The sequence below is a fragment of the Abramis brama genome (genome assembly GCF_963993115.1).
Source record: "Abramis brama genome assembly, chromosome: 1".
NCBI classification, from domain to species: Eukaryota; Metazoa; Chordata; class Actinopteri; order Cypriniformes; family Leuciscidae; genus Abramis; species Abramis brama.
In genome coordinates, this window is record NC_139963.1 from 26,493,420 (window position 1) to 26,516,372 (window position 22,953).

The 22,953-nt window shown below is 39.6% G+C and overlaps 1 protein-coding gene and 1 long non-coding RNA gene across 2 annotated transcripts in view; one reads left to right on the top strand and one right to left on the bottom strand.

The window, feature by feature from the left end:
* xylt1 (xylosyltransferase I) overlaps window positions 1-22,953 on the bottom strand; it is a 71,665-nt gene that overhangs the window by 15,522 nt on the left and 33,190 nt on the right. Inside the window, exons 2-8 of the mRNA XM_084114526.1 lie at window positions 18,878-19,400; window positions 14,319-14,491; window positions 11,052-11,254; window positions 4,102-4,182; window positions 3,767-3,983; window positions 2,729-2,905; window positions 266-531 (exon numbers count right to left, since the gene is read on the bottom strand). Of these exons, the coding sequence (XP_083970652.1) occupies window positions 266-531; window positions 2,729-2,905; window positions 3,767-3,983; window positions 4,102-4,182; window positions 11,052-11,254; window positions 14,319-14,491; window positions 18,878-19,400 (1,640 nt within the window). The remainder of the gene's footprint in view (window positions 1-265; window positions 532-2,728; window positions 2,906-3,766; window positions 3,984-4,101; window positions 4,183-11,051; window positions 11,255-14,318; window positions 14,492-18,877; window positions 19,401-22,953) is intronic.
* LOC311083193 lies at window positions 8,157-10,747 on the top strand. Its single transcript, XR_014606229.1, has 3 exons — window positions 8,157-8,966; window positions 9,766-9,802; window positions 10,261-10,747. It is a non-coding gene; the product is annotated as an uncharacterized lncRNA (long non-coding RNA).

Consider the following 22,953-nt stretch of genomic DNA (forward strand, 5'->3'; position numbering starts at 1 on the left):
ACCAATTTTGGATGTGTTTGGTCATCTCATGATCTCCAAAGTAAAATGTGGGTTCAGAAGTAAACCCACTGATTTACGAAAATTTCAAGCTTAAAAAAAAAAAAAAGGTTAAAACAACTTTAATGTGGTTAAATCTTCTAAAAACAATACATTCAGATTATAGCTCTGTTGTTATTTTTTACAGAGAATCCAGACATTTTAGTTAACTAATTTTGTGCTACAGTTAAAAAACAAACAAGCAAAAAACAATGTACTGAGTACTGACCTGCAGCTGTTGTCATTGGTGTCGCCCTGTAATGAGTTGCCAGTTCGTGCCAGACCCAATCGGGCGAAGGCATGATAGTAAGTGAGATGTGCGTCGGACAGGCTGTGAATACCATCCTCTTCATCAAAAACATTCTCCCAGTAGGCCTTGAGACCCGGCATGCCCTGCGGCACACTTCCGAACAGGAAGACATCCAGCTGGTTTACTATCTCTTGATTTACACTGGCTTCAAACTTTCTTGCAAAGAATGTGGGCCTGGTGGTTTGCTGATGGAGACAAAGACAGAGAGAGAAAGAAAGAGAGCGTGAGTGTGAAGACAAAGGGACGCTGATAGACAAGACAGCCTGCTGAGACTTTAGAAACAGAACAGAGCGAAGAGACTGAAAAACGAAAAGCATGGCACACCATCCAGTATGATGTGCTAGAAGGGGGAAAAAGCTGAAAGAATCAGAGACAAATTCTCCAGAGATAATTGACACCAAAAATAAAAATCAAAGTGGCATATGTCTGGTATGAAACGGTGGTGTTGCTTATTATTCACACCCAACTTGGCTCCCCGCAGACTAACATGTGTAACTTAGACAGATAAGAAGAGGGACAACATCTGAAAAGAACCAAAGAGATCAAAAATCTTCATGCTTGAAATAGCTTTCAGGTGACAGCAGACCCCTGTCAGACATCTTTCAAACACAAACCTCGAAAGGAATGAAAATTCCCCAAAATGTAAGATTCTGTCATCATTTACTCATTTCCATGTTGTTTCAAACCTGTATGACTTTCTTTAATCCATGCAACACTAAAGGAAAAATTCAGAAGTATCGGATCAGTAGACTGGTAATTGTATACCAACTGATGTATTGGAAAGAGCCGATTCAAAAGAATGATGCATAAACAATTCATTCATGCAACTTGTGAACCATTTTTTTTTTTTAAATTGCATTGTAGTGATCGATACTTCCGTGTTCCACAAAAGAAAGACTTTTTTTTTGACGAATTTTCATTTTTTGGGGTGAACTATCCCTTTAAATAGTATTCAGTAATTTTGTTCTTTTTAAACAGTTAAAGAAGGCAAAAATGTGAGGAAATTTAATAAAAGTGATTTGAAGAGGCAAGTCCGGGAAGCTCTTTCATATGGTTTGGGCCTTTATAGGGTGAGGGGTGAGAAATTGCTCGGATAAAAAACTGAACTGTCATGACACATTTCAAGCCTCCCTTCTTCTCCCATTGTCCTTTTTCTTCAGAGCTGTCTGTGAGAAAGGAGGTATTGTCACAGGATAATTACTCAACACTCACTATGGGTATGCCTTCAGTAATAATGACCCGCTAAACGCTCACAGGCCCTTCCCCCAGCACAGGCCTGAATGAGTTAACCGCACACTCTGTGAAAGACTCCATTATATAGAGGAGTTGTGGCTGCAAACATTTAGCAATGCTCGAAATACTGCGCTGATGGTCCTGGGTTTTCAGCCCTCATTCACAACAACGAAACACTATTTATAAATAAAACCAAAATAATGTGTTAAAATAAAATGGTACTTAAACACATGAACATCAAGATTCACCATTATGGATGTTGACGTTCCAAAAAAATGTGGAAAAAAAAGTGAGCAAAAGCTGCCTGGTGTGGCACATGGTGATGATGTCATGGTTTGGCACACGAGTGCACAGTAGGAAGTTTATGAGGAAACGGCCTGCCGAATAGACCGCTGTATCGTTTAATGTGAAACCATACCATGCAAGAGAGAGAAAACTAAAAAGGGGAGAAAATGCAAAGTTGCAGTTCTATTGCGGCAGAATGGAAAAAATAAAGCACAGCCAGCTATGGGAAAATCACCAGGCTGGGAATGACACGTTTAAAACTCATTTCAACTGGGCCTGTAGCTCCAGTTACAGTAGGGAGAGCGAGTCATCGAGGTCGGGCATGACTATGTTAGGATTGACTCTGTACTGGAGGCTAATGAGAGACTTCCAGACCAAAGGTAGGGGGGAGAGAAGGGAATTGGCTGCTGCGGTCAAGCTCCACGGCCTCATTCCACATACTAGACTCACTACCAGAATCCTTTTGATGAGAGACTGCCTTGCAATTGATCCCTCCTCGTCCTTTTCTGCCGGGCAGAGTTAATTACAGATCCCCTGTGTAGGCACGAGTTAGCAAGGCTTTCCTTTAGTTGAGTCTCATTGGATTTCTAATCACAATTGAAATCGCTACTGACTGGAGAGCTTGTCTCACACTATTAGGTGTTTGTTTAAGGTAAATTAAAGGCCTATTGTGCTTATTCAGACTAAATAGGACGCGGCGTAGGTCTCCTTCAGGCGTGAGGTCAGCGCTGTCACTGAAAAGGCTTTAAAAGAGTTTAACTAATGATCAGGTTCATTGAACTGTTCCTGTTAGCGCCAGCTGCACTGATACCGTTGGACAACGAGAGGACTGAGAGTATCGTGGGAAGGATACAAGGTGCTCACCTGGAAACGGGGCAGGTCGGAGGGCTTGAAGTCGTTCGGCGAGCAGCCGCACCAGTCAACGATGTGCTTGTATTGACACTTGCAGCCCAGCTTTCGATTCCAGTTAGTGATGCGAAGGTTGTTGTCCACCATGCTCTCGCAGTGCGGACTGTTCTCCAGAACTGTGTGGAAGAACGACTGCGAAGACAGAATGGGAATAGGGGAGGAGGATGATAAATAGGAAGGGATGGTAAGAGGTGAAGAGAAAGAGAAGAAAACAGATGACTAAGAGGTTGAAACAGAATAATGACATCTGATAAAATGAAGATGGATGTCTAACAGAATAGCCCTGTCAGGAGGTCTAGTGTGTTAAATGTCTACATCAGTAAAAAAGGGCCAATTGCCTTCTCAAGCCACAATATCCAATATCTCAGTGGTGAATAACTAGACCTAGACAGAGTGAAGAATCCAATTTCACCATGGCACAGCAAAAAGCCCTTCATTAAAACTAACACACTGACAGTCATTTTAAATGAGCAAATACACAATGCAAATGAGCAAATAAAACTATGCAAATTCATTCTCGCTTTATGGAAATTTACACAATTTATCATCGTAAACTTCAACTTTGGCGAATAAGTGAGAAAAATTAATGGAATTTATGTAGAAAAAATTAATGTAGAAGAATCTTTGTAATATAATGTGCAATGCAAAAGTCATTTTCTTGATCATTATTAGTCTGTTTTTTTATCAAAAATATCTAAACAGCCTTAAAACAAACACATTTAATTTACAAGCAGTTTTGTCTAAGATAAGACTTGTTTTCAGAGAATATATAATATTATATCATGAATATATAGCAATATTAAACCTAACCCGTACATTTATTTAGAATTACGTTTAAAACAAGAAACAACAAGAATAAACAATCCAATATATTATCGAAATAGATCTATGTTATTCAAGTAAATTGACGCTGTTTAAAGAAATTTTTTTTTTTTGAAAAACAATAGTTTTTACTTCTTTAACATGATTTTGGAGCGTAATTTGGTATCTCACCTCCGCAGGTAGTAGCGTGTATGCGTAGAAACGCTTCATGTTGGTCACAAGGTCGTCTTGAGAGTTGATGACGTACTCCACGAACATTCGGTTGAGCAGAAACCAGTCAGAGCCTCCATCCACGGATATGCCTTCTGGAATTTTCCTGTCTCCAAGCCGCCACATATGGGTGTCACACTCGAAGAAAAGCCGGTCCAAACCTTGTTTTCTGATGAATCTGTTGGCGATGATTATCAACAATGCAAATTACAAATTTATTTTTATCGGTTATAAAGGGCACCCTTCTGAGCCTCGGGCACCGTAAGCCATCAGCAGTATCACACATCAGCACTCACCGAGCGTTATCTCTCCCGTGAGACTTGATGAAATTCATATCTCTGTATTTGGACAGGAAGGCCACCAGCTGATCATTGGTCCTGAGGAGAGATCGAAATAGTGTTGGAAGGGAAAACCGAAAACTAGTGAAAGAGAGAAAAAGTAACAGAGAGTCTGCTAATCAGGCTAATGAGCCACAGTGTAAATGAGCGTGGAGCATGAGGGATTCTGGGCGAGTCCAAGCTCACATACAGAGCCAGTTTCAGCCCCAAATGCCAGCTGCCCCGTTTCACTGCCTGTCACAATGCATTGCCTGAACGTTTGTAGTCATTTTTCCCCATACACATCGCTCTCTCTTGTTTGTTTTTTCACTGCAGGCTTCTGGTAGAGGGGAAATGACTTCACACTGAAGATAAAAAGAATAATGAAAACTTTATTTATTGCTACAATACTAGGGACGGTGGAATTTGTAAAATGCCTTGCTCGAAGGAACAGCGGCTCTTGGCTCTCATTTTTGGGGATCAAACCAGCAACTTTTTGGTTACTATCCTTGGCTGTGATGTGAACAAGAATCAACAATCCTATATCAACATGCAAATATGAAAATGTTAAAGGTGCCAAACCATTACATCTTGTTTTTAAATTCTTATAAATCTTATGATTCACTTCTTAAAAAGCTTAGAAATACTAAAAACAGACAGCAGACCTCAGGTTGAAATGATCCTCGAAAAGTTACTTTAAGTGGATGGATCTGAATTAATTGCGAAAATAGGTGAAGAGCATTGTTCAAAAAAAGGTAACAAACATTTCTTCACAACCAAACAGTAATAAATAGCTGAGGTGAATTTGTTGATGTTTGCATGTGAATTTTAGCTCAGTAAACACTCTGTCACTCTATCATCACTTGCATGATGTCGTCAACATGCCTACAGCTGCACACGTCAATCATATACGACTTCATCTCGCAAGTTTCATTTCAATAGCTTAAGGCGATATATCATCCACCGTTCGTTATAAGACCACATTAAATGTTTAACTGGTAAAAAGATGAACATGCACAAATGCACCCTGACCTGCATTGTCTTTCCTATGGCTTGACTGTTTGAAAAATGTCAGCATGAGAAACCCAGTGTGGCATTTGAAATGAAACCATGCTCCAGTGTTTATTGCATGTACAGCTGACAGTCACTCAGGTTATTAGAGTGCTGTATTCTGTAACCGATCTGAAATCTGACTGCAGTGCCTTCAAAACGGTGCAATAATAATGAGCATCAGTTCAAGTGGGAGAGAGGAGGAGAAAGAGAGAGACGGAGAGGATGTTTACGCTTTATTTTTGAGGTCTCTTCACGGTATGCAAATTTTCTGTAGGCATGGAATACTCCGATGACCTTCTACAATTGCGCAGTATGCAACCAGATCAAACCATGAAGAATATTGTATCCTGTAATGCAATGAGCCCAACTAAATCTTAATAGTGATGAATGAACTGGAAATGAATGATATCTTTTTTGAATCCTTTTTCAAATCAGACTACCAAAAATAAGGATATTTTTGCACAAAGCAGATGTCATGTGGCAACAATGTACTAGCAATTTGAATTTGCATGCTGCATATCATGCATAATAATATAATATGACCAATCACATAAGAGTATACAAATAAATGCAAGAAAGACCAATCACAATACAGCACGCAAATTAGTTAGACAGGAATCGTGAACATTCTGAAAATGAAAGTCAAATTGAAGACTTTAATGTTAAAATTGTCGTACCATTCAATTTCACTTTTAAAAAATTTGTATAAACCTTGTAATTCATGTTAAAGGGGTCACCGGATGCCCATTTCCCACAAGTTAGTTTGATTCTTTAGGGTCTTCGTGTAAAGTTTGTAACATACTTTGGTTAAAATTCCTCAATGGTTGTGTAAAACAACACCCTTTTTACCTCCTCAAAAACAGCTCTGTTCACAGCGACCCGTTTCGGTGCATGTTTCTTTAAATGATAATGAGCAACTGCTCACCCCACCCCTCTCTTTCATGGAGACATGTAAAGTGCTACCATGGCAAAGGCTGAGGGAGGAAATATGCTAATAAGAGACAGTCCGTCAGTGGTCGTGGGCGGAGCAGGAGCAATATGACATCATATTAAAACACCATATAAAAGTGAATTTTGCATCTGATGACCCCTTTAACATTTGTATTTACATGTTCAGTTGTGGCCTAATGGTTAAAGAGTTCAGTACCGGCAGGAAATGTAGGTGGAGGGGGTGAATGAATACTGTCTCTTCCACTCATTCCCACAACTGAGGTGCCCTTGAGCAAGGCATCTAACCCCCAATCGCTCCCCGGGCGCCACAGCATAAAATGGCTGCCCACTGCTCCGGGTGTGTGTGTGTTCACTACTCACTTGCTGTGTGTGTGCACTTGGATGGGTGAAATGCAGAGCATAAATTCCGAGTATGGGACACCATACTTTGCTACACATCATTTCACTTCATTCATTTTCAACAACTGAATTCTGAATTAAACATGCAACTTAATGAGTTCATGTGGCAACAAGGTTGCACTGTACAGTTTGATAGTTTATTGCATAAAGTATACTATTTTTTTATATAGTAGCCTGTACACGGTATATATGGTGCAGTATGGAGTAAGCAGTAGTATTCCATTCTGAACATTGTCAGAGACATGCAGGCTGGGATTGAATTCAAAAAAGCATACTAGGGCTGGGAAGTATATTGAATTTGTACCATATATCGATATATTTTTATAAATGATATAGAATGAGGAAATACCGTTTATACGGATATACAGTAGTTTGATATTACGGCGCATTTGAAAAATAGAGGACACTGAGTGAGCTTCTGCAGAGAAAGTGCATAAAAACAATTAATCCTAAACATGAGACATGCTTTATATTTAGAGCTTCGAAATAACAGATATGGTTAACGCGGCTTACCCTGTCAGGTGCTCTGACAAATACTTGTTCTGTTTAATGCGTTTGAGATGTGTTTTCCACAGTGCAGAACTTCCATTTCACAGGTATATTCTCCATTTGTTAATGTTAGAAAGACAAGCAAAAATGTTAATTTTGCTGTCAGTGAGTCTCTGCTAAACTTCACAGACTTCAGTGAACAAGCCCCGCTGTGCACATGCGCGCCAAACAGACAGAGCGCAATAGAATAGGAACGCAAGAATTCTGACTAAAATGTACATTTTGCTAAAATATTTGTTGTTGGACATTAAATGTGAAGTCTATTTTTATGACAGCAGTACCTGTAAAGTGACTATAATATAGACCTAATATAATCAGTCTATGCTTTTGTTTTTATTCATTTTCATTTTTTAGCTAATTTAACTTCTGCTTTAAAAAGCATTATTTTTGTTTTTAGACTGTAATGTTGTTGTTACAATGTTAGAATGTAATGTGATAAACATTGTTTGTATTGGGCAAGATGTGAAATATTTTTTTTTTTTAAATAAATACTGAATTTATTTTCATCTAAATAGAAAAAGTCAAATAAATAAATAAATAAATAAATAAATAAATAAATAAATATATATAAATATATATATATATATATATATATATATATATATATATATATATATATATATATATATTTACACACATGTACACCGAGACATGATTTTTTGGCCATATCACCCAGCCCTATAGCATACTAATCTTATAATATCATACTAATCTTACTATTGCTGCAGTATATATGCATGGGATACCACAATGTGATGCTCAGCATTTCATTTCTAGTGTGATGAATGAACCAGAGGTAATATCAATATCAATATTTTTAGTTTAGCTTTTTCTTGTCTAATTATTTGATTGAACTGAAAAATGTTAATCATTTTTAAATAAAACTGGATAAAAAAAATCATTTTTTTTTTCAAGATGAAGAATCGTACATTTTGATTTATAATTGAATAATACCAAATGTTGAACTTTTTATTTAAATCCAGTACATACTGCATAGTATTTAGTAAGCTAGTTATCCATTCCGAACAGTCTGCAGAGCTGCTCCGTTCCAGAAGAGGGCATCATGGAGCCCATGTGACCACATGGGAAGAGGAGAACAACACAATCCAGACTCATTGTTTTCTCCTTTTCTCTCTTCATGAAAAGGCTATAAATACAGCTGCGCTGACTTAAAAACAGGGCCGGAGGAAAAGAGCAAGATGGTGCGGATAAATGTAAGAAAAGAGCCTAGCGCTCCCAACAAAGGCTCTGTGTAACAGAGCCCACCGCCTCTGGCGTCCAGCCTCGCCTATAGAGGAGAAAGCTTTTTGTCAGCCCCTTTCACAGGCATCCATGCAGAAGGATGGACATCAGGAGGGAATTAGAGGGGAAAATAAGTTGCTAAGTCACCAGACACAGGTACCACATGTCCCTCGGCACAGCAGTCACGACATGTGGACAAAACGTTCTGCGAAAGGGCTGTGCACAGGTCTTTAGGAAGGCCAGCACTGAAGATGTCCCCCCAGGACCTCTAACACGCGTTGTCATACGCAATTAGTCGGTAATGGGAGCAGCCGCTATGAAGCCGAGCGAAGTCTGCAGTGTCAGCAAACACACTGTGGCTCTAGACTGGAAGTCAAGCGTGTATTCGAACATTGTCTGTGGCTTTGTCTCTGTCTCTCACCTTACTTCCTGTCTCACACTCGCTTTCTCTGTTAAAGCCATTGTGGCAAGAATGAGAAAAAAAAAACATTGAATGTCTGGATGATAACCCCTTCATGTCTCTCTGGCCAAACTGAGATGAGGTCTAATGGACTCCAAACAGGCTTCGTCCTCTTGATCTGTCAGTCTGTACTCAGTCCTGTCCACTCCGAGGTGATCTTTAACCAACAGCAATAGGATGAAACAGTTGGGTAAATCCCATTTATTTTCACAGTAGGGGAACTGATTTTTAACAATAACTTGTAAACCTTTAAAGACAGACCTACTGTAAGCTTCGAGGTTGTTAATCGATGGTATATGCTTTTGTTGGAGCCATCAGCTTGCATGATTTCAACTTCTTTTTTAAATAATCATGTTCAACAGCAGAATTCCTGGTGAAAACCTACAGAGAAATCTTCACCAATCATAGAATCGCGACATGTAAATCACACACGTACATTTAGCGCCCGTCTTCTCCCATAAAACGCTGCAAGTGATGTAGAGTTAGTTTCCCTATGCTCTTAAACTACTCAAATATTTGTATGCATAATATTCATATTTTGCAATAAACAAAATATAGTTGGATATAAATATCTAAACATCCTTAAAATAAGAACAATGAAGCCAACTTGGGAGGAAAAATTGCGTAAGAAAATAGGACTTGTTTTCAAATAATTAAATTTAATTAAAATGTACTTTAAAAGTTAAGCTTAAAAAGTTAAGCAGAAATCTAAGAATTCAGCAGGAATGCTAAAATTCTGTTAATCTTTTCTAATATACTAAAAAGTAAAACACTAAAAACTCAAATCAATGTAATTACCAAAAACTAAAATGAATTATTTTAGGTATCATAAGATTCTAAAGTCCAATAATGTAAAAAAATAAATAAAAAAAGGTTTTCATATTTTGGAATAAACATAAAATATATTGATCCTCTCTTTATAATAAACATCTTTAAATCAATAGTTTTATATTTACCATAATTTTTATTTCTATTATGTCATTTGCCAGGCATGATGGGATTGCAGTTCCTTCTCTCATTAAAGCAGTTAAGTACACAGTCTTGTACCTTTGCCATTTTGTTCGATTTTCAAATACTTTCTTGCTTCAAATTAAAGTTTTGTAATGTTGTATATATATACATTGTATATACATTACGACTCTTCTTAGTGCACTTCTTATCTTTTGTTGAAGTTATTTTCCTCACAGCTTCCTCTCTGCTGACCCCTGTTTCTGTTATGTTATGTTATTGGACTGAGAAATAACTCTCCATCACCACAATCGGAGGAGCCGGATCGGACTCCTTAATGGACCGATTTGTCCTCATGTTTTAGAGAAATGGTGTTTGTGCACAGTATAATACAAATGATAGCAACTACATCACTGCACGCAACACACACACACACACACACACTGACAGGCTACTTATAGCATGCACCTGATCCCGACTCAGCGTTGGAGATGAAAAGAATCATTTTATTTTTCTTTGATGTTCCGCTTTTAAAGGGGCTTTGGCTCACAGCTAACTTCCCTCTCCGGACTGGAGGTGTGGCATGCGACGGAGTGATAGAGAGGCAGGATTAACCTTGAACGGCTATGCGGGACAGGCCAGAATTCATCACACGGCCGTATCGATCTCTAACACCCTGATTTCTGAGGGCTGCAGAAAATGACATGGCTGTAGTATTGATTGTAGCCGGGGGAGTAGCTGGGTTACTCAACCTCTCATCTTGCTCTCATTATGGACTGAAGAGTTATGCACACTAATGGCATTTATCATGGTGATAATTCAAATCTTCAGACACAGTTCGGCTTACAGATAGAAATGCCACATTGAGTTACAGGTAATGTGATGAGATCCTGAAATACTGGAGTCTTTTATTTTACCCTTCCTCAAATATTTGGGTTAGACTTCAAGTTCCTTGGTTTGCTTTGGTGTTGTGGCTCCGTCATTAAATTGAGCTAATTCTGAATAAAAAAGTACAATCTCCACAATATGCTGCAATGTAATCCCTGAACAGTTCTATGAACCATCAAGCTTGTTGACACCAGATCAAACAGCTAATGGTGATCTCAATTACCCATAATCCCCTGCTAAACTAAATTGTGACATTGCTTGGAACTAATCTCCCAACAGCACACAGCTAGATGCTAGTCAGGTGTTAATTCAATTGTTCTGTGGCAACCAATAAACTCGACTCGTTCCTGAGAGAAAACAATGACAAACCAAGCAATGCAAGTGATATCAACAGAATAATCAGTAAAAAGTAGAGTAATGAGAGAGAATGATTACTCACCTGATTGGGTAATCAGCAGCGCTCAGGTTGATGAAGAAATCCCAGGACCAATCTCGCATGGCCAGCAGGTCCTTCATGCTCTTCAGATACATGGTGAGCAGGCTGGCACCGCCCCATATCGTAGACATGCGCCACGATGTGACCCGGACGTTGGGATACTGGTGAGTCAGAGCCACCATCTGCCTGTGCAGGTAGTTAGATCGCTGCAGGGTGAAAAAAGACAGGCTCTGGGTAATTTGGAGCCTGAGAACTTTATCTGGGATCAGTCAGTCAAACGTGACCAGAGTTATCATGAGATAAACAAAGTCTGACCTTGTGGGGGAAAACTGATTAAATAAAGTGAATGAAGGCTTTTCAAACAGTCAGGTGGCACAGAGTTTCATGTACCTTGTGTACACCTACACATTTTCTTAATATATTTGTCCTGTTCATGTTAAAGGGGACCTATTATGCCCCTCTTCACAAGAATTAAAATAAGTCTCTGATGTCCCCAGAGTGTGTATGTGAAGTTTTAGCTCAAAATACCAAACAGATCATTTTTTACAGCATGTTTAAATTGTCACTTTTTTTGGCTCCGAAAAATGCACCGTTTTAATGTGTGCCCTTTAAATGCAAATGAGCTGCTGCTGCACGGCACAGGGGGCGGAGCCTCACGAGCTCACGCTCGGTGTCAGAACAATATCACCTCACGGAATGATGATATTATCGAAACAGAAACTCTCAGTAACGGTGTTCATTTCGACCCGGAGTCGGACAATAATGCCTACAGAGTCAGAGAATATATGCTGTATGGAGACGGAACAGGTATAGTTTAGTTTAATTACGGTTATAACGTATTTGTCATTGCTTGTATCCACTATTAATACAAGCCTGCTGTAGCGGGCAGACCCCGTCCGAATGATGGCCAAAAATATACTGATGAGTTTAATAAAGTTTATTGTACATCACACAAAAGATGAAGCGTCAGTTTTACTCCAGAAAATCAAGTAAGAGCTGAGTAAACACAGTATAAGAAGTGCGTAAGTACATAAACGAATTTCGGTAGAGTTGAGGGAGCATTTTCTTCGAAAACAAAATGAATCCACCTCGTCTTCAGCGGCTGGCTCAGATTTCGGGAGTAAACAGAGAGAGTTATGTGAATTAATACATCCAGCCTAGGGCTGGGCGATATATCGCATGACATTGTTATGCGCATCTCGTCAGTAAAGCCGGTTCCTTGATTAGTAGTAAATCGCCATCACCTGCTTTCAGACGGAGCGGCATTTACTACACAGAGCCGTAGTTCACTGACAAGCTGAGCCATATCACATTAATTATCGCAGTGATACGTCCGCAATAATTAATGCGATATGGCTCAGCTTGTCAGTGAACTACGGCTCTGTGTAGTAAATGCCGCTCCGTCCGGCACAACACCTTCAACGCTTGGGAGACATGTCAGTGCAGAAATGGCGGATGTGTACAACTCGCTGTGAACTCGATAAGGGCGGGTCTATGTTAAAACCGCAGTGTCTGTCAACATTCGTGGGCGGGGTCTGTGGCTGTTGTGACGTCACACCAGCCCCATGGCTGAAAACAGGTCGTTGGGAGACACTGTAGGGTGTCTTTTATCACTATAGGGTGGTTGTGTACACACACTGCCAACACACATTTATGTCCAAACACCATGCAAAAGTAAAATTTGCATAATAGGTCCCCCTTTAATATCTAAACATCCTAAAAAAAAGATACATTTTCTTGAGAAACAAAAATTGCACAATATATTAGATATTGTTTTCAAAGAATTAAATTTAATTAAATGTACTTTTCTTACCTTATTGACAAAAAGTCAAGCATAAATTAAGAAAAATTAGCAGGGATGCACCGATATTAAAATTTTGTCCAATAGCCAAGGATTATTTTCATGTTATGGCCAATAACCGATGCAATACTACTTTGTCTAAGCTTTCCTGTAGCTCAAACAGTAGAGCGTTGGCACTTGCAATGCCGAGGTCATGGGTTTGTTTCCCAGGGAAAGCAAGAACTGATAAGAATGTAAAATGCGTGCCCTGCAATGTAAGTCGCTTTGGATAAAAGCGTCTGCCAAATGCATAAATGTAAATGTCTAAGTAAATTAAAAATAAAACACTAAAAACTTAAATCAGCCATTTTAAATGCTACAAGTGAATTTAGGCATCACAGGAATATAATGTACAATATGAAAAATGAATAATCATTTTGAGATTTGCTAAAGATTACACAGTGTTATAAAATTATTAGTGTTTTTAAATATTAATCTTAAGTAAGAGTTAGATGACAGCAAAGGAAACCTAAACAATTAATGTACAATTAAATATCGACCGATATACATCCAATATTGAATAATACATTTTCTAATATATACCCAATATTGTGTATCCCTAAACTTTTAGTGAAGATTATGCTGAAAATATATATTTATCTAATCTAACACAATTTTACTTCTCAAGTACACATATCTTGTTTTAAGGATGTTTAGATATTTTACTAGAAAACAAGACAAAAATCCTAAACAAGTGATTTTTTGTAGTATAGTGCTTGTGGCAAACTTGTGAGTGTGAAGCACTACGTTGGTCTTGAGATATACACATCACAGTCTTTGATTCCCTGTGTTTTCCGTGTTACATCACCCCACCTTTAACTCCTCTTTTCCTCTGCTCGTTTTATGGAGCCATAAAGCTTGTCTCCACGATGATGGACTGATTGAAAAGCAGCTCTTTATCCTGCTCTTTCGAAATTACAAGACAGCGTTCTCACCCTACGCAGTCCTGCCATAAATTCAAGTGGCTTATTAAGTGTATTTTTGTATGTGTAATTAAGGGAGGGAGTTGCAGCATTATGTGTGAGTGTGAACAAACAGCCTTTCATGTTCACACTCTATCACTTGCCAAGCTGAAAGAGTAAATGGTGTGAAAGACACTGAAGTATGGCTCTTTAATAATCCTCCATCACACTTTTGAAACAGCGTACTGAATGAATGGAGTGGTTTAGAGACCACTGTTTACCCAGCATCCTCCTCTCTTCCATCCCCCACTATTGCTCTCAGAGACGATTGCCCAACAACCAACTAGTTAATTAGGGAGTTTGAATAGTTTATTTATATATTATATATACATTTATATATTTATATATAAATAAATATATATATATTTGTTAACACCTTTACAACTCCTCTGAACATGCTGTTCAATCTTTTTAGAATATTCTCACCATTATACAAATATAAAAATTGGATGCGTGTTGAAGACATACCTGGTCCACATGAATGTAGTAGAAATGAGATGTGTGGTATATGGCCTTGAAGAGACGCTGCACCTGGCGAGAGGCACGTCCATGGACCACCAACATGAAGGCTATCCGCACCGGTACCACAGGCACAGTCTCCATCGAGTCCTCCTCCCATTGCACATTCACATTCACTTTGCCTGCGCAAGCACACACACACACATTAGCCAAAATGGACTCTAGACTAAATTAGCCGTGTCTAGACATAACGCATATTTAGGCTGTCAGTTGTCAGAAATTAATTTAAGGGCAATAACTGCACCCGGTATTTGATTTTCAGGGGCGTTTTCACTTTTATGAGGGCATGATGTTTTCTAACTATTCACAAATACAAATAAAAATCTGATTAGTTTGGCAAAAACTGTACTTTATTAATTTTATTGATGTACACTAATGTTTTTTATAAAAATTAATACTTTTATTTGTCAAGGATACATTAAATTAATCAAAAGTGACAGTAAAGATATTCATAATGTTACAAAAGACTTATCTTTCAAATAATTGCTTTTCTTTTAAATTTGCATACTGTACATACGTCACTTGCCCGTGCGTGTCGTGTCATATCCGTAAATAGAGAAAAGTTGCTCTTTCTACTTTGACGCATGTGTGAGTGGCATAGGTTAGTTGTCACAATGAGCAATAAAGGTTGACATGGAGCAGCTAAATCTCGAACCTCCGGGGAATCACTCGTAAAAAAAAAAAAAAAAAAAACTGAACAGAGGAGAGTCTGTTCCTTTCCATCTAAACTGGTTATTTCTCTTAAGCCTAGTAGTGAATGTTTTATGAGCAGTAGGATAACCATATTCATCCACGCAGAGCCAAAGCACAACCAAAACAATGTTCTTCTGCAGAATGCATGCAGTTTTGTTTTTTAACTGCAAGAGTGCCAAAGTGTTACATAGTGAACCTTTAAAAAAAATCTTACCGACCCAAATGTTTGGATGGTAGTGTACATTTTTCATTTGAACAATTATGGCTGTCATAAAAAGTAGTTTTCACTGGTTTTTGTCAATATTGTCACTTGATTTCAATGTGATCACAAATTTTAGAGGTTAAAGGGAGCAAAAATAAAGCTAAAAAAAACATTTTAGCTGACAACTCATTCTGGAAGTCACCATCTTTGATATTTACTTTCACCAATATGGTTACAGTTATTACTCATGAATATTGTGGGAATAGAAAAGGGGCTTTGTTTAATATAAGATCAGGACAATTAAGGAGACAATCCTGTTAGTATACAGATGTCACTCTCAAAAACTGACTGTGTGATGCAGTCAATGAGAGTTTCACCTCAATGGTCCCAGATGAAACAGATGAGCCTCTGTAACACTTAAACCGAATTGAGGGCACCTCAATCCATCCGAGAACACTGCTATAGCGCCGGAATCCAGAACCGCAGCAATCCACCACATGATCACCTATTGGCCTATAAGTGTTTCACTGATACAATCTCCACAATAGCAGATATAAGACACCATCCCCGCCTTCCTTCAGACATATATTCAGTGCTCACAAATAGCTTGGCACAGACCACAAGGGCTGAGCCTCGGTCATTTGTGGCTTTCTAAAAATGCACACAGAATAAATACATGGCGGACTTCTCTCTCCATGTCATGGTATAGCCTGCCACTTCTAAAGAAGGGCAAGCTGAATTACTCATTACAGGCCACAAGGTTAATTTTAAAAGCTCATATGAAATTACACTGAAGGCACTATGTTTTGGCATAAGGCCATTCTGACAGAAGACATCGGCCATGAGGGGGTAATGACTATAATCTGAGATCTGAGGATGTCGTTACTGTCCCAAACGGCACCGGTCTCCCAGACCCAGTGAGGGAGCAGGAGAAGGCACCGCTCCTGGGCCTCAGGGAGGACCTGGCTGACCCTGGATGGGTGGAGGCTGGGACAGGCATGAATGTCCTTTATTAAAGGCAATTACACCATCTTAAGTGTCCAGTGTCCTCTGTCTTTATGGGGTGTGGACTGGCCTGTTCATCATCTGTCCCTGTGCTTCATTTTGTTTCCTACTTGTTCTCAGTGAAACACTGGCCCTTCTATCAGAGTATGTGAACGTCTAGGAATAGAAGTGGAGTTGTGTGATTTCGCCTGAAGCGGTGAGCATTTTTAAAATCGGAGCATCTGTGTTGCTTCTCGCGCCAAGATCTTTCCGATAACGCTCCATCACGAGCATGACATGATAACGGCCCAGAATGCAAGAATTTGCTGCAAGTTAAAAACAGTGTTAATAGATTTAACAGAGACAAACACTTACCAATACCAAAAGTTTGGGTTTGGTCAGAGTTTTTACTTTTTTGAAAGAAGTCTCTCAAGCTTGCATTTATTTGATCAAAATACAGTAAAAACAGTAGGCTAATATTGTAAAATTACTACAATTTAAAATAAATGTTTTCTAATTTACTATACTGAAAAATTAAATTTGATTTGTCTTCAGTGTCACATGATCCTTCATAAATAATTCTAATATGCTGATTTGCTGCTCAAGAAACATTTCTTATTATTATCAATGTTAAAAACAGTGCTGCCTAATGTATTTGTGGAAACAGTGAATTTTAAAAGAACAGCATTTATTTGAAATAGAAATCTTTTGTAATGTTATAAATGTCTTTAATGTAATTTGATCAGTCCAATGCATCCTTGCTGAATAAATGAATTCATTTAAATAAAAAAAGTTTTACTGACCCTAAACTTTTGAACAGTAGTGCTTTTTTTAGAGGATTTTTTTTATTTATTTTTACATAAGCTAAGCATATAAATCTCAGAGTACAGTGGAGCAGAACAAATATACAGTACAAAGAGTATAAAGAGTAGATGGGACCCTAAAGAAAAAAGAATAGAATGGATGTGCTACTTCAGTTTTGTACAATCATATAGTTTTCTACAGAGACTAATTTCATAATACCACTGTCAGATTTTAGAAAAGTAATCTTAACAAAGAGCTTTGGAAATTTCTATATTTCTCCATTCAAGTAAAAAGCAGCCAAAAAGGGCCACTGAGTTTAGAAACTTTGGTAGTATTCTCAGTTCAGTAAATCTATTCTTCAGATTTCTCTCAACAGTTAACAAGAGAAAATGTTAAAAATGCACAGATTCCTTGTGGGCCTTCATGACCGACAGCCTGGACCACATTTGAAACTCGTTCATCTGACGATATCTATTAAAAACCTGATGTTAGCTTCAAACTTGCGTTGCTTCTGTGCTAATTGCCAACACTGATGCAAACCACTCACTTGTTCGCTCACTCATTCGTCTGTTACCGCATAATGCAATTACTGTTTATAAATACATTAAAACACCATCCGTGTGGCTTGGTCGGTCTACTGTACTTGCTGGAAATAGAAGCGCTCCTGCCCTGCCCCACCCCCTAAAAACCTCTGCATGTCCCAGACTCCCATGTCTCTGTGGTGATGTCCCTGTCATATCTGTCAAAACCCATTCTGGTTTCCGGAAGTTTCTTTAGGCAGAGGCTCTGAGCCCTGAGAAGATCTGTCACTGTTCTATTTGAACACATCCATAGCCCTGATTTGTGTGCAGAAGACTGAGCACTGCATAATTGCATGAATATGTTTTCTGTAGTCAGCTATGGGAGATGGAGAGGGAAAAAAGACACCGTGCAGCAATTACATCCGTCTAACCTCGTGCGGAAATCCAGAATCTCATTTCCAGCCTGTCTCTGATTGTAATTACAAGTGCCGTGAATGTCTGTTACCAGCCCTGTGACTCTTAATACACTACTTCCATAAACCTCCAAAGACAGGATGGCAATTCATTCAGGAAAACCATCATTATTTTGAGCATTATTTATCTTAAATTCCCATAAACTCCAGCTAATGTTTCACTTCATGCGAGTGCAGGTTGATGATTTTAATTAGTACTCATCCCAAAAGAAAACGTCATGACAATGAGTTAAAGAGTATATACGCACAGTTTTCTGTCCTGTGGTGATGTAATTCCTTTTTAAACAGGAAGTTTGGACAGTAAATATCAAATGGCTCATCCCCTTGAAAAAAGGCTTTCGTAACATCACAGCAATGAACCATTTGCTATTGCTGGTCAGTTGCAGAGGGGAGGGGTGGGACATTCTTTTTCTAGAGAGCATCTGAAACTACAGTATGTAGTGTAGGATGTTGTGTAGAATGAGTAATCAATATTTTGGTCCATTTTCCTGGAAAAGAAAGACTTTTAAATGCATATATCCGAAAGTCGCGATGAAATGGAAGTAGCGACAGACCTACAGAGTGTAACGGATTTTAAAAAGTAGGGTGGGAACTTGCATCTCTCTGTTGTTGATTGGATTTTGAGATGTGGGCGGAAAGGACTAAAGGACTGGATAAGTCCGGCATTCGTCACCAGAGAGAAGTCTGTTATTTTGATCGTAAGAATTATGACATTTTGATTAAACGTTACATAAAAAACCCTAATAAACATGGACTAAAAGCCTCAAAATTCCTATTTTGATTTTTTTTAGGTCTTTAACATGGAGTATGAAGTGTAAAGTGTCAACTCACCCTCTAAGGGGCAATAACGGGTGACCTTCTCGGGCATGAGCTGGCGTTCTTTGTGGCGGCAGTAAACCTCCACTATCTGCTGCCGGCACTCCTTGGTCTTGGCGCGAGAAAGGGCGGAGATTGCCTCTTTGCCGCTGATCTCGCATTTGGGCGGCTGGTCGTATTTGAGGTCTGCAGTGGGCGTGGCCGATCGCTTGGCCTGCTGGAGGTGGTGCCGGTGCTGCTGGGTTTGCTGAGGACGAAGGGTGGGATTGGCCCTCCGGTGAAGCTCGGTGCGCGTCTGATTGTAGCCCCCTTTGTTCTGTGCATACTGAATGACCTCATTAGAGTTCTTGCTCAGGCTTTGCTGCGCATGCGCCTTCTCCAGAAGGCCTTGTTTGTGCTTGCTGGGCGCATGTCTCTGTGTCTGCGACCGTGCCCCGAAATTACTGTTGTCTATGTTCTCAAAGTCTTTGGGAACGGAGTTCTCGTTGTTGCTGTCCACGCGGACTTTCTCCTTGGGCCGGTGCGAGTAGTAGCCTTCCTGAAAGATGAAGACAAAACAGCTGAAATCAGTTACTGCTACCAACAGAACATCATTGTCATGCCAGATTAAACCAACAGGTTTTATACTTTATTTACTTTCATAAGTCATCAAGTATATGATTTGTTTTTTTTGGTTAAACACTGTAACGGGCAAATAAAAATACAATTGTTACATTAAAACAGGCACACAAAATATCATGGAGACCTAGAGGAGGCATCACTACCACATATCAACTACATAGTACACCTTAGCAACTCCTTATCAACATGCTAACAGCCTCTCGAACACCTTAGCAACAGCATACCAATGACCTGGCAACCGCCCACAGCACTACTCAGTTTACATTTCAGAAAGCATTTACTTCTTGTGTGCTGTAAAAGCCTGTGTATTTACATGTGTAAGGTATATGAGGAGTTACAGTGAGGAAAATAAGTATTTGAACACCCTGCTATTTTGCAAGTTCTCCCACTTAGAAATCATGGAGGGGTCTGAAATTGTCATCGTAGGTGCATGTCCACTGTGAGAGACATAATCTAAAAAAAAAATCCAGAAATCACAATGTATGATTTTTTAACTATTTATTTGTATGATACAGCTGCAAATAAGTATTTGAACACCTGAGAAAATCAATGTTAATATTTGGTACAGTAGCCTTTGTTTGCAATTACAGAGGTCAAACGTTTCCTGTAGTTTTTCACCAGGTTTGCACACACTGCAGGAGGGATTCTGGCCCACTCCTCCACACAGATCTTCTCTAGATCAGTCAGGTTTCTGGGCTGTCGCTGAGAAACACGGAGTTTGAGCTCCCTCCAAAGATTCTCTATTGGGTTTAGGTCTGGAGACTGGCTAGGCCACGCCAGAACCTTGATATGCTTCTTACAGAGCCACTCCTTGGTTATCCTGGCTGTGTGCTTCGGGTCATTGTCATGTTGGAAGACCCAGCCTCGACCCATCTTCAATGCTCTAACTGAGGGAAGGAGGTTGTTCCCCAAAATCTCGCAATACATGGCCCCGGTCATCCTCTCCTTAATACAGTGCAGTCGCCCTGTCCCATGTGCAGAAAAACACCCCCAAAGCATGATGCTACCACCCCCATGCTTCACAGTAGGGATGGTGTTCTTGGGATGGTACTCATCATTCTTCTTCCTCCAAACACGTTTAGTGGAATTATGACCAAAAAGTTCTATTTTGGTCTCATCTGACCACATGACTTTCTCCCATGACTCCTCTGGATCATCCAAATGGTCATTGGCAAACTTAAGACGGGCCTTGACATGTGCTGGTTTAAGCAGGGGAACCTTCCGTGCCATGCATGATTTCAAACCATGACGTCTTAGTGTATTACCAACAGTAACCTTGGAAACGGTGGTCCCAGCTCTTTTCAGGTCATTGGCCAGCTCCTCCCGTGTAGTTCTGGGCTGATTTCTCACCTTTCTTAGGATCATTGAGACCCCACGAGGTGAGATCTTGCATGGAGCCCCAGTCCGAGGGAGACTGACAGTCATGTTTAGCTTCTTCCATTTTCTAATGATTGCTCCAACAGTGGACCTTTTTTCACCAAGCTGCTTGGCAATTTCCCCGTAGCCCTTTCCAGCCTTGTGGAGGTGTACAATTTTGTCTCTAGTGTCTTTGGACAGCTCTTTGGTCTTGGCCATGTTAGTAGTTGGATTATTACTGATTGTATGGGGTGGACAGGTGTCTTTATGCAGCTAACAACCTCAAACAGGTGCATCTAATTTACGATAATAAATGGAGTGGAGGTGGACATTGTAAAGGCAGACTAACAGGTCTTTGAGGGTCAGAATTCTAGCTGATAGACAGGTGTTCAAATACTTATTTGCAGCTGTATCATACAAATAAATAGTTAAAAAATCATATATTGTGATTTCTGGATTTTTTTTTTTAGATTATGTCTCTCACAGTGGACATGCACCTACGATGACAATTTCAGACCCCTCCATGATTTCCAAGTGGGAGAACTTGCAAAATAGCAGGGTGTTCAAATACTAATTTTCCTCACTGTATTTGGCAACAGTAAAAATAAGAGCATGTAACCTTATCTGCCTTTAACCACACAGTAATTCACAGGGAGCATGACTTCGAATGGGTAATATTTGATATTTTGCCGTTTCCTGCAAATGTCACTGTTGATGAAATATTTCACAGGCAACGGTGTGTGCAACAGGAAGGAGGTTAAAGCCATGCCGAGTGCTGATCTGATTGCAGGAGACGTCTCAGTAGCTGTGAAAGCTTTAGGAGAGGATATGATCTCTGACATGACAGGATGACTATCTATCTACATGGTGTTTTGCAAATAAATGCACTATTTTCTTTATCACTTTATCTCTTTATATATTTTGGTGATCATATTAGCAATCCATTTGCCCATTTCAGCTCGAACATACAAGTTACCCAACTCAGTCTTATACTGAAAATAAAGATGTTGATTATTAATTCATATTAAAGTTCACACAACAACGGCTATACATAAACACAATACACTACCATTGAAAAGTTTCTGGTCAGAATTATGATTTTTACTCTGCAAGCATGCATTAAACTGATCAAACATGCGATTAGTTCTTTTAACTCCAAGGTGGAACTACATAACGGTCAATACATCATATTGAGTGTTTGGATATCTCAGCCTTATATAATTTGTGGCAACAACCATTTCGACATTACAATCACTTGTAACATTCTCACTAACTTCCCCACGCATTGCGTCTCCCGACTTCTCAAACCGTTCCTATGTCCCTGTCAACTGCTCTTACTTTTCCTCCTTGACTCATTTTGTTCACTGATTACATCGCCGGTCTTAAAGAATACAGGAAACAGTAGACAGCAAAAAACATTAATAGGAGGAAATGGAGACAAACAAACAGAGAAAATCAAAGAGAAGGAGATGTGGACAGGAAGTAAGACTAGGCACTGCTGCAACTCTCATTTCCTTACTGTTATGGTGCAATTTGTCTACAGAACATTTATTAATGCTTGTTGGTGAGCTCTGAGAGTGTATTATTTGCGAGGGAAAACTTTCGAAGACAAATCCCTGTCGCGTCACCCGCACTTTGGCCCTCTAAAGGCAGCCGTTTAGAGCCGACTCCACTCCTGTCTGCTACTCCTCCTCCTCTTTCAGGAGCTTTCAGGAGGAAATTACAGTGCCCCGGATTAATAGCCTGAGCAACCACAGGAGGTAAGTTAGGCTGCTGGAGAGAAGACTATCGATCGCTTGCAAAAATCTGTCATTTCCCAAGGTGCTCTGGGAGCCCTGCTCTGCACCGCTGAGCACCTTGGCAGTCGCAGACCTTCTGTATTCTCTCTCAAGGGGAGGAGGCTCCCCTCTCTCTTGCATCATCCATCAGAGGAAAGGTGGGAGTCTCACACTCGTTTATCAAGCACACTTTTATCTGGCTCTTTTTCTGCCTCTCTGATGGCGAAGAACATCACGGGCCACACACACACAAACACTAGAACTGGGCGGTACGTCGGTGTATACCGTAGATATGTGTCAACCGGCAGAGATTCTGCTATATCGTCAAAACTAACG